The sequence below is a fragment of the Sinocyclocheilus grahami genome, unplaced genomic scaffold, assembly GCF_001515645.1.
Source record: "Sinocyclocheilus grahami isolate Dianchi unplaced genomic scaffold, SAMN03320097.WGS_v1.1 scaffold473.1, whole genome shotgun sequence".
Lineage (NCBI taxonomy): Eukaryota > Metazoa > Chordata > Actinopteri > Cypriniformes > Cyprinidae > Sinocyclocheilus > Sinocyclocheilus grahami.
The window spans coordinates 68,661-80,875 of NW_015505652.1; the positions used below are offsets into that span (position 1 = coordinate 68,661).

At 39.8% G+C, this 12,215-nt stretch overlaps 1 protein-coding gene across 2 annotated transcripts in view; it reads right to left on the reverse strand.

Annotated features, from left to right (window-relative positions):
• The window catches only part of galnt14 (UDP-N-acetyl-alpha-D-galactosamine:polypeptide N-acetylgalactosaminyltransferase 14 (GalNAc-T14)), a 74,270-nt gene that overhangs the window by 4,460 nt on the left and 57,595 nt on the right, over nt 1–12,215 (reverse strand). For both annotated transcript variants that reach the window (XM_016235647.1, XM_016235646.1), the window contains exons 9-13: nt 4,519–4,622; nt 3,383–3,509; nt 2,420–2,512; nt 2,230–2,313; nt 1,357–1,501 (exon numbers count right to left, since the gene is read on the reverse strand). In XM_016235647.1, coding sequence (XP_016091133.1) covers nt 1,357–1,501; nt 2,230–2,313; nt 2,420–2,512; nt 3,383–3,509; nt 4,519–4,622 — 553 coding nt within the window. The remainder of the gene's footprint in view (nt 1–1,356; nt 1,502–2,229; nt 2,314–2,419; nt 2,513–3,382; nt 3,510–4,518; nt 4,623–12,215) is intronic.

Consider the following 12,215-nt stretch of genomic DNA (forward strand, 5'->3'; position numbering starts at 1 on the left):
TATATATATATATAAATAGATAGATTTAAATATCATACATTGATAATTTTATAGAATTTATTGTTCTTTGTAAAACAACCCATACATTATTAACTGATCATTCCTAGTGGCAAGACTGAAGTTAAATAAATTTATTTTAATTTCACTGCACTTTAATAATATTTCTTTAAATAGTATTAATAATAGTAAATCGTACCATAAAAAAAAATCAATTCTGCATCTTGTTTGCTAGCTCAATTAAAATTCAGCAATTTAATGGATTTTAATAGCCATTCACAATTCAATTCTGAATGACGAACAATTGTGTTTTTCTTCCAGGCTCATGCGCAGGTGAGGGAGCCATGAAGGGTGACAGTAGGGCAGATTAGCTGCTCAGAGACCAGAGGGCACCTCTTTGTTTAATATAATTACACAGCAGTGCACCAATGTGACCTGAATTAAATTCCATTACCCCGCTGTAAAAGCTGCCCTTTCAACATGCCCCTGGTTGCATAGCATTTAATGTAATCTAGCATCTCAGAGTCGCAGCCTAACCCTGTGAGATGTCACTGATTCCTGGCATGAGAGTAAAAATTCACACTACCTTTGCTCATCCTCTGATTTTCACCAAACTGTTCAGTAGAATATGTGAGCGCAGTGCTTAAAGGCAAGATATGCTGTAAATTGTTATAATTCGACATCTATGGTGTAAGTTTTGTGAATTTCAAATAGACATGGATAATGCAGACAGCGCTATTTCTTCCAGCAATGGCAGTACCAACATTAAAGCTGCAGTCCGTAACTTTTTTTGATCCGAAATCAATATTTGAGCAGGTACATAACCAGCCAGTGTTCAAAACTATCGCCGTACTTTAGCCCGATTCACAACAGTAATAATAATAATAATAATGTTTTCTAATTTGAGTGGTACGGGTAGGTTGTCGCTGGAAATTCAAGCATGGCACTGCGTCATTACGTCACGTCTGTAAACATAAAGAAGTTGTCCCGGCTACTAGGCTATCACATGTGAGGATGCTACAGGTGGAAGATCACTTGTAGCCTTTTCTCACAGCAGCTGGAATAATTACATTTGTCATTTTGATGGCGGATTGTAATCCAGAAAGGATTATGTGTTTATGAAACACATGTGAATGAATTAAAATGATATTCCAGTTTTAAATGTGCTTCTGATTACAGATAGCCTGGGATTACACAAGATTTGTATTTTAAAGACAACCAGTTCGAAGGAAGCATCATTTGCTTTTTGGGTTAAAAGAATTTCTTAATATGAAATTCGACAGAAATTGAAATATGAGCTGATCAATTAATACTCCAAGCATGGTTTTTCTGATATTATTATGCCAGATAGTTTTGTACCTGGTTGGCTGCTGGTACGTCTTTAGTGATGCTGCAGGGTCCGAGTGTGAGCACTGGGAGATCCTGACCCTCGACTATACGAGATTCTAGACAGTTCTGTCTCTGCCGGATCACACCAGACTTAGCATCGGAATCATCAGGAACTCTAGATTTGGTGAATGAAACACCACAGTGTTATGATAATAAATACCCCACAAAAAAAAGAGAGGGGAAAAAATACAAATTAGGTCCTTAAATATCTCAATAGTTTCAACTAGGAAGCAAAGAGTTGCAAATGATAAAACATTGCTTAAGTCTACTGATTTTTAATTGCAGACTTTGGCAAATCTGAGCACAGTTTGGGACAATATTTCTCATCAAATACTTCCAAAACCAATATATATGGTATATGTGATCATGTTCATTTTATTTCTCTATACTCGATTTCAACTTTCATTGATGTCTATTTTTATTAAATGAAGCATAAAAAGGAAGCATAAAAAATGTAATTGTTCAAATTAAGACTCAAATGAAACAATGTTTTATCTCCTACATTACAAGAGCAAAATCTAAATATTTAAATATTTTTTTTAATAATTAAAGTTTAATTAGACAGTTCCACATGTTTTCTCTTAAACATCTGCAAAAGTGATGACAATGACATAAAAAAAACTGTTGTCTTTTAAGGACAAAAATACTGAAAGTATGTGAAATCTGCCATAGTGGGTGGAAAATCTTTCCCTCGAGACAGATGAAAGCAACTAGTGTACAACAAAACAGCATTAGACATAGAGGGGCCTTATACTGCTATGCTAAATAACACAGCACTTTACAATTATCAATCACCACCCGCAGACACTCAAATACACACACCACACTGACTCCTCAACTCACTTGAGCTCTGGATAGACATTGTCCAGATACCACTTGAAGGATTTGCACTTGAGACTCTTGCGGAGCTCCTGCCTGCCGTGAATGCTGATAAGAGAGGAAGAGAATGAGCGGAATAAGAGATGAATCTTTTCCCTAATGCCTCCCCATTATAGATACACACATAAAAATACACATGCTATCAGTCACTCACTCTCCGTAGGATTTTCCCCTAGCAGCCGGTCGAGCTGAGTAGTAGAACAGTTTGAACTCATCCATCCAAACCTCAGCAGTCCTTCTGGTGTTCCTGAAACAGAAAGAGCATTGAATGTGAACACTGAAGTGTCCTATACTAAACACTTCACTCAGAGATACACACTTCAACCTCAAGAAGAACATTAGGATGACCTGCCATTTCATCAGTAAAAAATAGTGTACAGACAGGTATTAAACACACTTGCAACTGTAATTCTGACGAAAATCTGAGCAGAAAACTCGATATTCAGAGGGAGTGAAGGTGTTATATGCACATCAATCACTTGTTTTTGTTTATCATGCATTGCACAAGTCTCGGTTCGTCAAGACATTTTATTGGAGGTTATACACTAAAAACTATACATAAACAAACCATATCTGATTTCTATACTGTATATATCTAACATAACTCTGCTAACAGATGTAAAAGGACACAGTTTTTAAGAATATCTAGTAAAGCCAGCTAATGCCTTCAGCAATTATTCATTAGCGCCTCTGAACTATATGAGGAAACAGATTTTGTTGACTGAGCACACTGCATAGCAATTCAGATTCAGAAAGAATGTTGTGCTATGCCCTTAATATTTCATACGGTTTCATGCTGAGGTTTTTCCCCGGAGGCAAAACGTGATAAAAGCAAACAAATTTTACACAGCATATTTTCTTCCAGGCAGAAGTTGGAGTATTATCTCTATCTTTGGCAAGAAAAATCCAACAAATAACATCCAACAGAGATAAAAATAAAAAAAGATTAACATATTCAAATTTACAGGTTAACAACCCCCAAGGACGAAACAAGGTCTTCTGATGTTGATAAAAAGTGTTACATCCTTTATCAGCAGGAATATATTATTAAAAACTCAGCTGGATATGCTGGATATGAATTATTATTATAAGTATGTGCACTTCCCAGGACTCTTACTTTATGTAGGTGTTGGCATTGCCCTCCGGGAAGATGTAAGGATGTTTCTTGCGGAATACGTGGCCGACCCTGCTACAGGGAATGATTTCCAGGCTTCCTCCACACATCCATACTCTAAAAGAAATCTCTACACACACAACACAATAAACACCAATCACACTGTGCTATACAGTATTTTAATAGAATTATGAACTTAGAGAGCATACATTAGCAAAAGTTTTAAGTCAGTAAGATTTATTTATTTATTTACCTACCAAGGCTGCATTTATTTGATCATAAATATTATTATTACTATTATTATATATTTTTCAGCATGATTACTCCAGTTTTAAGTGTCAAATGATCTTCAGAACTCATTCTAATATGCTGATTTGATGCTCAAGAAACATTTCTTATAAAGTATATTATCAATGTTGAAAACACTTAATATTTTTGTGAATACAACTGTGATACATTTTAAAATAAATGAAAATTTTTTGAACCATTTTAAATGTATTTCCCATCATTTCTGATCAACTTAATGCATCATTGCTAAATGAATAAACATAAAAAAATCTTACTGACCCCAAACAGTAGCTAATATTGCAGAAATGTATAAAATGCATGTGAATGTTATGTCATGCAGAGTAATATAACTTGCTGACATGTGTATATGTGATTTAAAGGAGCCCTCCAGGATACAACTTCACTCTCACGCCAAGAATTAAATCATACGGTTGAAATCTCCTGTCTAAATATGCCACTGCCCAATGCTCATTTGCAATTATGAGCACAGTAGCCTACTTAAGTCTGAATAAACCAGCCCTGCAACAGCTCCAGTCTAATTCTGTCACATATGCATGGTTAATGATGGTTTAACCCAGCGCAGAGAGAACCATCCGATTCCCCACAGTGCATTGCTCTTAAGAATTTTACAGAGCCAAAAACAAAACATAGCAGTTAAATAAAGGCACCAAAATACTGTTTGAGAAATTTGATTCCAGAGCTATTTCTAAGTTCAAATGTCATTGCGTGCCATTTCCTCTGTGATGAGACAACAACCCTAGGTATCCTCTGTCAGAGCTTGATCGGGGAAGGAAAGTGATTGAGGCTTATGTGCTGTCAGACAGGTGCTCTCATGCATAGTAATAACTCACCAAAGTTCTCCCCTCCCCAGATGTCCATGGCCGTGTCATATTTTCCCAAACGATTGAACCAGGATCTGTCAATCACAAAAAGTCCTCCTGCGATGATGGGCGTTCTGAGGGTTGAAAAAATGAAAAAAGAGTGAACATTAAGTCTCGACACTAAACACTTCAATCCAGGTGACTGCTTAAAATACTGCTGTCACTCAGGATAGATGTATGAAAAAAAATTATTTTTGAATGTGGTGGTTCGGTGAAGAGTTTTGGAATGAGGAAAGAGAATAAAAGGCCACTGAAGTGAGTGTGTGTGGAAACAGTACAGCCCAGTTCTCATTCTCTGGATGAAGCTCAGCTTGCCCTTCAAAATCACTGTACCCAGAGAGCTGCTTCAAATGCTAAGGACACTGGAGGAAATGGCTCCGGTATTATCGGAAGCATTTGAATTTCATCAGCCGTAATCTCTCATTGTGAAGTGGTAGGACACATTGTTTCATCTGCTGCTTCTCAGGGCCACTCACGTACTTTCATTTCAGATTAATATACTTTTTACACATCTGATCTCATCTTGTTTTAGAAGGCAGAAACAAAGCCCAAAAGCTTCAACAATTGGGCTCAGTAAATGAGTGGAAAGTGGACAAGCCTGTCAAAGGTTTCACAGATGAGAGAGTGTGAATGAATTTTAAGTAATGCAATAAAATTAATTTCTAGGACAAAGGTATGCAAATAAATCAAATGTATATGTTATTACCAGATTTGAGAGATGGTCCTCACTGCAGAACACAAGATCCAGGGTGAGGTTGGATCCAGATCCAACTCCTCCCAACTTACATATCCCTACACCTACCCGTCTCCACCCCTTGATCCCTAAGCCTACCATCTCCACCCTCTGGATGGATCTTGTGTACTGCAGTGAGGGGCTACTGAGATTTGATAGTATGTAGTAATTAGGGATGCACGATATATCGGCCACCATATCGGTATCGGCCGATAAATGCTCATTTTTTCTGTTATCGTATCGGCCCGATAAGAAAATTTGGCCGATATCTTAAAGCCGATAAATAATGCATTATTTCCTTCAGAGACACTTCAGATGCGCGCTGTTCGTTTGCAGCCTTTTGTGCAATTGTATGTTGTAATATTGTGTTTATTTGATGTATATCTGATTTATCTCATATAGAATGCGTTTGGTTAAGTTAAAAGAGCGCTTCAGTTTACCAGTGATAAACTCAAACAGCAGTGCACAACATTAATAACTATGATTGGGAATGTCGTGTATATAACATTCTAATGAGAAAGTTATTATAATAAAACATTGTGAATTCTTTGGGTTTAGTTGCCGTGTTTCAGCGCGTTGTTATGGGAAGAGCGTATCCACAACAGGATCACACATTCTGACTATAGCACGCAATAACTGCATCATTTTGTACATATATAAGTTGTAATATTATGTTTATGTTGTATTAATATTAATCTCAGGATGCATTTCCTTGAGTTAAATAAGCTGCCAGCAAAATGCTTCAGTTTACCGTGTTCATTCAGCTCTTCAGCTTCAGCACGCGCAGCTCAACGGCTGCTATTTAAAACAGTGGTATTAATTTGTTACTTTTTCAAAATCATTGATACATTATTAATAATAACAACCACTTGTATTTTTCTATTATTATTTTCATCAGCAATATGGTTTAGTAATTAAAATCATTTAATTATTGTCCGTGCAGAGGCTATTCCGTTTTATTGATCTGTGGCGTATTAATTTTGATTCTTTACACGTGTAATGATGTCCAATGACTTGTTTGCATTATTTATGCAATATTTTATTTATTTGTAAGACTTTTTTATGACTAAATTTGGTAATGGGAGAGTAAAAATATTTTTAAAACGTACACCGTTCAAACTAGGCTGCTTATGTTGAAGTGTTCAGGATGTGGTTTTTAATGATGAGACCTTTTTTGTAATCAGGCTCAAAAGTATATAAAAATTTGGATATAGATTTATCGGCCAACATATCGGTTATCGGCTTTCAAAAATAAAGAATTATTGGTTATCGGTATCGGCCAAAATTTTCATATCGGCGCATCCCTAGTAGTAATTGTCATCAGATTGCTTAAAAAAATAGTTCACATCTCCTATATAACAGTGCACAAGTGGCATGATTTGAGTTGTCCATATAGCAAAAACATGTGGGAATGGTTACGAGTTTGAACACATATTAATACCAAGTATGAGCAATATCAATATTTGCTTTTTCAAACCCCACATAATAACTATCTTATGGCATGCTCATATAGGAACTACTTTTAGTATCACCAAACCCACTCTGGATTTTAACTGCACACCCCTGCTGTATTTGGAATAATTTACTCTATTCAAATTATTATACTCTATTCAAAAGTTTGGAGTCAGTAAGATTCTTTACTTTTATATAGCATGGAGGCATTAAATTGATAAAAAGTAAGAGTAAAGACAGTTATAATGTTACAAAATATTTCTACTTTAATAAATGCTAATTTCTACTTTAATAAAAACTTCAGAATCTGGAAAAAAAATTATTAGTTTTTTACAAAAATATTAAGCAGGACAATGTTTTCAACTGATAATAATAAGAAATGTTTCTGAGCAGCAAATCAACATATTAGAATGATTTCTGAAAGACCATGTGACACTGAAGTCTGAAGTAATGATGCTGAAAATTCAGCTTTGCCATCACAGGTATAAGTCATATTTGAAAATATAAAAAAATAGAAAACATTATATTTAATGGTTTTTACTGCTTTGAAAAAATAAATGGAGCCTTGGTAAGCATAATAGACTTCTTTAAGAAAAATTTTAAAATGTTACCATCCCCAAACTTTTGAACAATAGTGTAACACACTAGACTAGAAACATATAAATTCCTTAGCATGATCTTGACATTGTCATCCTGGAATGGGTATGCCTTCCAGCATGGTTGTTTAAGAATTGTAAAACTACACACTGCAGCACTTAGGGTAAAAATAATTGTTGCAAATCATATAACATGCCAGAAACATATTAATTATTTGCAATAATGATCCAAACTTATACTCTTCTGTATATTTCAGTATTCACAAAAGTTCCCATTTGTAATATTACGTCACAAATATACACAAACTCTTGCCAGTCAGGGGTCATGGTTGTGCTGTCCTTCTCACATATCATACTGAAATACATACCACTGCTTCCCATCTGTGTCCACACATACACACAGCTTTCAGTGACTCAGTTATCACTGATCTATTCTGCATCTGTTGGCGGATGGGCTGCGAGAGACCCAGGCCGGCTGCAGTGTTGCACAGCATTGCACAGCACGCATAGGAGCAGACGGGATCTGAGCCCCTCTCAGCCTGACTGCCTGCTTATCTGAGCTATTAACTGCCTTCATTACAACAGCCTCTGAGAGCGCTAGGAACAGTGTGAATTACACCATAACAAGAGGAGAGAGAGAGAAAGACAATGGACGAGGAGAAAAAACAACCAGGATTTAAATGTTGATGTTATTTTGTTTATAATAAAATAATCAAAACTGATTAAAGAAATTTATAGCAACTCAATATTTTAATTATGATATAATAATTCAGTTCTTAATGATCAACCAGGCTGAACTTCCCAGTAGAAATCAATACTTCAAATACCCTTTCTCCCTTCAAAGACAACATGAAATTAAAATACTATTTACGTTTCTAATAAATGCCCCTGTTCTAACAGGAAATTATTGATCAGTGCATGCTATTCTTAAAAAAAGAATAATCAAAATGTAGTAAATAATCAAAATGTAGTAAATTTCTCCACATCTAAAACCTTCACATCTAAAGCTTTTCTTTTTTGTGTTACCAAGGCTGCACGGGGGAGGAAAATAATATTAACCAAGTAAATTTTAATATTTCCTAGAGAAAACATGAGTGATTCTTGCCCTTGTAAAACTCACCCCCACAATGTGTAAAAAGAGGCTCCAGGCTCCTGGTATTTGAGACCGAGCCAGTTCTCACCAATCACAGCATAATAATCATCAAATTGAAATTAATCTGAAATTAATCAGTACTTCAATTTGAGATTGAAACTGAAATTATTCATTTCATAAAATGTAGATTCAACACTACATAATTATAATTAAACATACCTGTATATCTCAAAAAAGATGAAACCAAGTGGTGGGTTCCCTTTCATGGGAACTTCGAACTGCGTCCTCTAGGGGTTGCTATGGGGAACGCCTCATCGTGACCCGTGTCTGAAGCATACATTGAAAAAACACCAACAATACGTTGGCCGGCGACAGTCATGACGTCACTACCAGTGCAACTATAGTATAAATAGGCGCCGAGAGAACACATCATCCTCTTCTTCGTCTTCATTGACTGTTTTGTTTGAAGCGTGCATTTCTGTGGTAAGAGCGATCTCTATTCATATCATTATGGCGAGCACTAGCAAAGCGTTTAGAGGATGTGTGCATCTGTGTTGTCGTTGTTTAACATCTGATGACACACGATCTATGCATTATTTGTTTGGCGAAGAGCACGCACGTGATGTCTTCGAGGGGGCAATCGGCGTGCACTGTGAGTGTTTTTCCAATGAAAAAGCTCCGCTCTCGTTTGTCTCTCTTTTCGAGGAAAGAGGGGCAGCCATCTGCTTCCCGCGATTCAGGACTCGCCGCTGCTGAGGCACGGAGGAGAATGAGCTTGTGGGGATCGCAGGTGGATCTGGCCGATGAGTTTGAAGAGGGGTTTTCCCTCGCACGATCGTCGGCTGTGGACGAGAGTGAGCCGCTGGAGGATGATGTTAGTTCATTAACATTGTCTGATCCAGGGGCCAGTGCTCTGCTGGGTTCGGCCCAGCAAAAGCAGGAAATGTCTGGATGAGGAGGGCAAAGAAGTGGAGGCTGAGCCTTTCCATTTCCTCCTGCCCTGTGTATGATGAGCTTTTGAAAGTTATGGATCCGCGCCACGGCGAGGCTTTACTTGCCCTGAAGGGGGCGAAGAAAGTGACGTCCCGAGGTTATCTCGATGAACTTTATTTTTCTGGCCATAACTCTCCAGCTCAGGTGAGCCTTCCTTACTTCCTGTTTTCCATACAGAGATTGAGAAGGAATGAAGAGGCCGTTTTTCCTCACGCATCCATTGATTCCAGCATACGAGAGGTGATGCGCGAAAGCGGTTATGAGAAGATGCCCCTATAGGGAGACGCTGGCCAGCTATCTCTCTATGGGTGAGACGTCCTCTCTTAAGACTCCCTCCTTGACATCTCGCTCGAGTGCCAGGGCATACGCAGCAGCAGCAGGTCGGGCTGTCACTTCATTGCACACGATGGTGATGCTCCAAGCATATCAGGCTGACCTGCTGAAAGACCCGAGGGGCTTTATTCTCAATGCACCGGTTTCGCCTTCTGTATTTTTGGTACCTCCGTTGAGACGGTGGTCGAGAAGTTCAGGGAGGCAAAGGCACACTCAGCGGCCTTCAAGAAGGTCCAGGTCTGAGCCCGAACAACCCAGGGGTCCTGGCCCATCTCGGTTTGAGGATCAGAGTCCAGCCCAAAGGCTAGTGTCGCGGCTCGCACTCTTCCCCCGCCAGGGGTAGGGGTAGGATGAATCGCGGGTCAAAGGAAGGTAGGTAAAAGACCTAAGGGATATGATCCAGACAGGGCGTCAGCTTTTTTGTCCGGATCAGAGTGATACCTCAGTATCTACTCATTTGCTTCGGGAGTCTTACATCTGCCCTTATCTTCCCCTTCCTAATTCCCCTGTAACCTATATGTTCAGACGGTACGATAAGCCGGGTTTCGGCTTCATACTTTCTGGATTATGCGGCCAGGTCACAGGCTTCTGCGGGAGCCTTCTTGATATAGCCTCGTTACCTTTCTCTGAGTTGGTTTAGACCCCGGTACCTTGGGCTCCACTCAACTAGTGTGTCTCTGTCGACACACTCTGGAAGCATCGCTCCACTCACCATTGAGAGTTATTGTGAGCATGGTGCTTTCTTTCGAGCGTTTAATTCTCTCTGAGGAGTTGGATTCCACGCTCCATGGCCTGTTCTCGCGCTAGTGCTGAGCAGTGCTCCCCTTTTATCAAAGGGTTACCTATGAGCACGCTACTTCTGAATTCAGAGTTCTCCTCTCACGTGAGAGTTGAGTTCTCTGTTTTTCCCAGAGCACCTGGAACCAGCAGCATCAGGCGAACTAGGCCCTTCCTCTGCCTCTCTGATGTGCTGAGTTTTTTGGCTAGCTTGCAGTACACTTACCTTTCTAATTCTAACAATCGCGCTGTAGGTCGAGCTCCCCTCTTGCTGAGAGCTGATTTGTGCTCCCTCAGCTAAGGTAAATTACTGCTAGCTGTTCCAGCATTGGAACATGCTGTAGGTCGAGCCCCCTTCTCGACTGAGAACTGGGTGTGTTGCTCCCACAGCTAAGTTAATTATTGCTAGCGGTTCCAGCTTTGGAACATGCTGCAGGTCAAGCCTCCTCTCATTTGAGAACTGGGGGTGTTGCTCCCTCAGCTACAGATTTACTGCTAGCCACTCCAGCATTATAAGCCTTAGATCGAGTTGATGACTTCTCAAACATAGCGTTTTTGGATACACCATTTCCATCTATGGGCTGCTCTTTCAGAGTGCCATGAGAACCCCTTAGAACGGTATTTTTAAAATCCATGTTATGGTAAGTGTGCACGTGAAATCTTTGTACACTTTCTAAAATCCACACTGTGGTAAGTTCGCACGCTAGTACTCTGCGTTCTTTTCTAAAATCCTGTATGGTAAGAGCTACATGCAGCAGCCTCGTGCTCTTTTTGAGTGGTTTAAAACCCCGGTTCCGCCTTGGGCACCACTCCACCTATGTATCCTCTGGATATCTACTTTAACAGGGTGTTGCTACTAGGGGTCTGTTGAGACAGTTCCTTTAGCATATGCAGAGCGTGCGGTAGCCCCTGTGTGACAGGCCAAGACTTAGTATGATTCTAGGCTCGTGGTCGTATTCCCTTAAAGGAATCTATTCCTGATTCCAAGCCTTGAGCTCTACCCTGGGACCAGGAGTTCTGGCCCTAACAGGTACATTTTTTTGGGTATGTAACCTAGGCCTTTGGCCATAGGGAATAATGCACTGACAGCCGTCGAACGTCCCAGGGGCAACTCCCATGGCAATATGGTAGAGTTGGTACTTAGTGCTCGCCATGGTTTCTGGCATGCGCTTGACGCATGACGAGGCGTTCCCCATAGTGACCCCTAGAGGACGCAGTGTCTCGTTCCCTACTCAGGGAACGTCTCGATTTAGTATGATAACCCTCGTTCCCTGAAGGAGGGAACAGAGACGTCACGTCGGATGACCGACGAAATTGGGATCCTACTAAAAGGCCACATCTAATGTCCCTTCCAGTGTCCTGTGGAAGCCACCTGCGCCCCTACTTTTTGGCGTAGGCCAGGGCTTGCACAAGAGGACCAGCTACTGCTGCTATGGCATTACCCACTGAGTAAGACTGGATAACACTGGGAAACATGCCCGTTCTAATTGGAACTGGAACGTTACGGAAGCTCCAACCTTCCCGAAGGAGGTTTCGGAAGCAATACACATATGGACATTCCTTAGGTGCATATGGAAGAATGGAGGTGATTGTAACCCTCTTGGAATGGCAGAAGTCTGCCGGGGAAACACGGGCTCAAGGCTATACTGTGGACTTTACACATATGGGATCCACTTAGGTCTTACATATG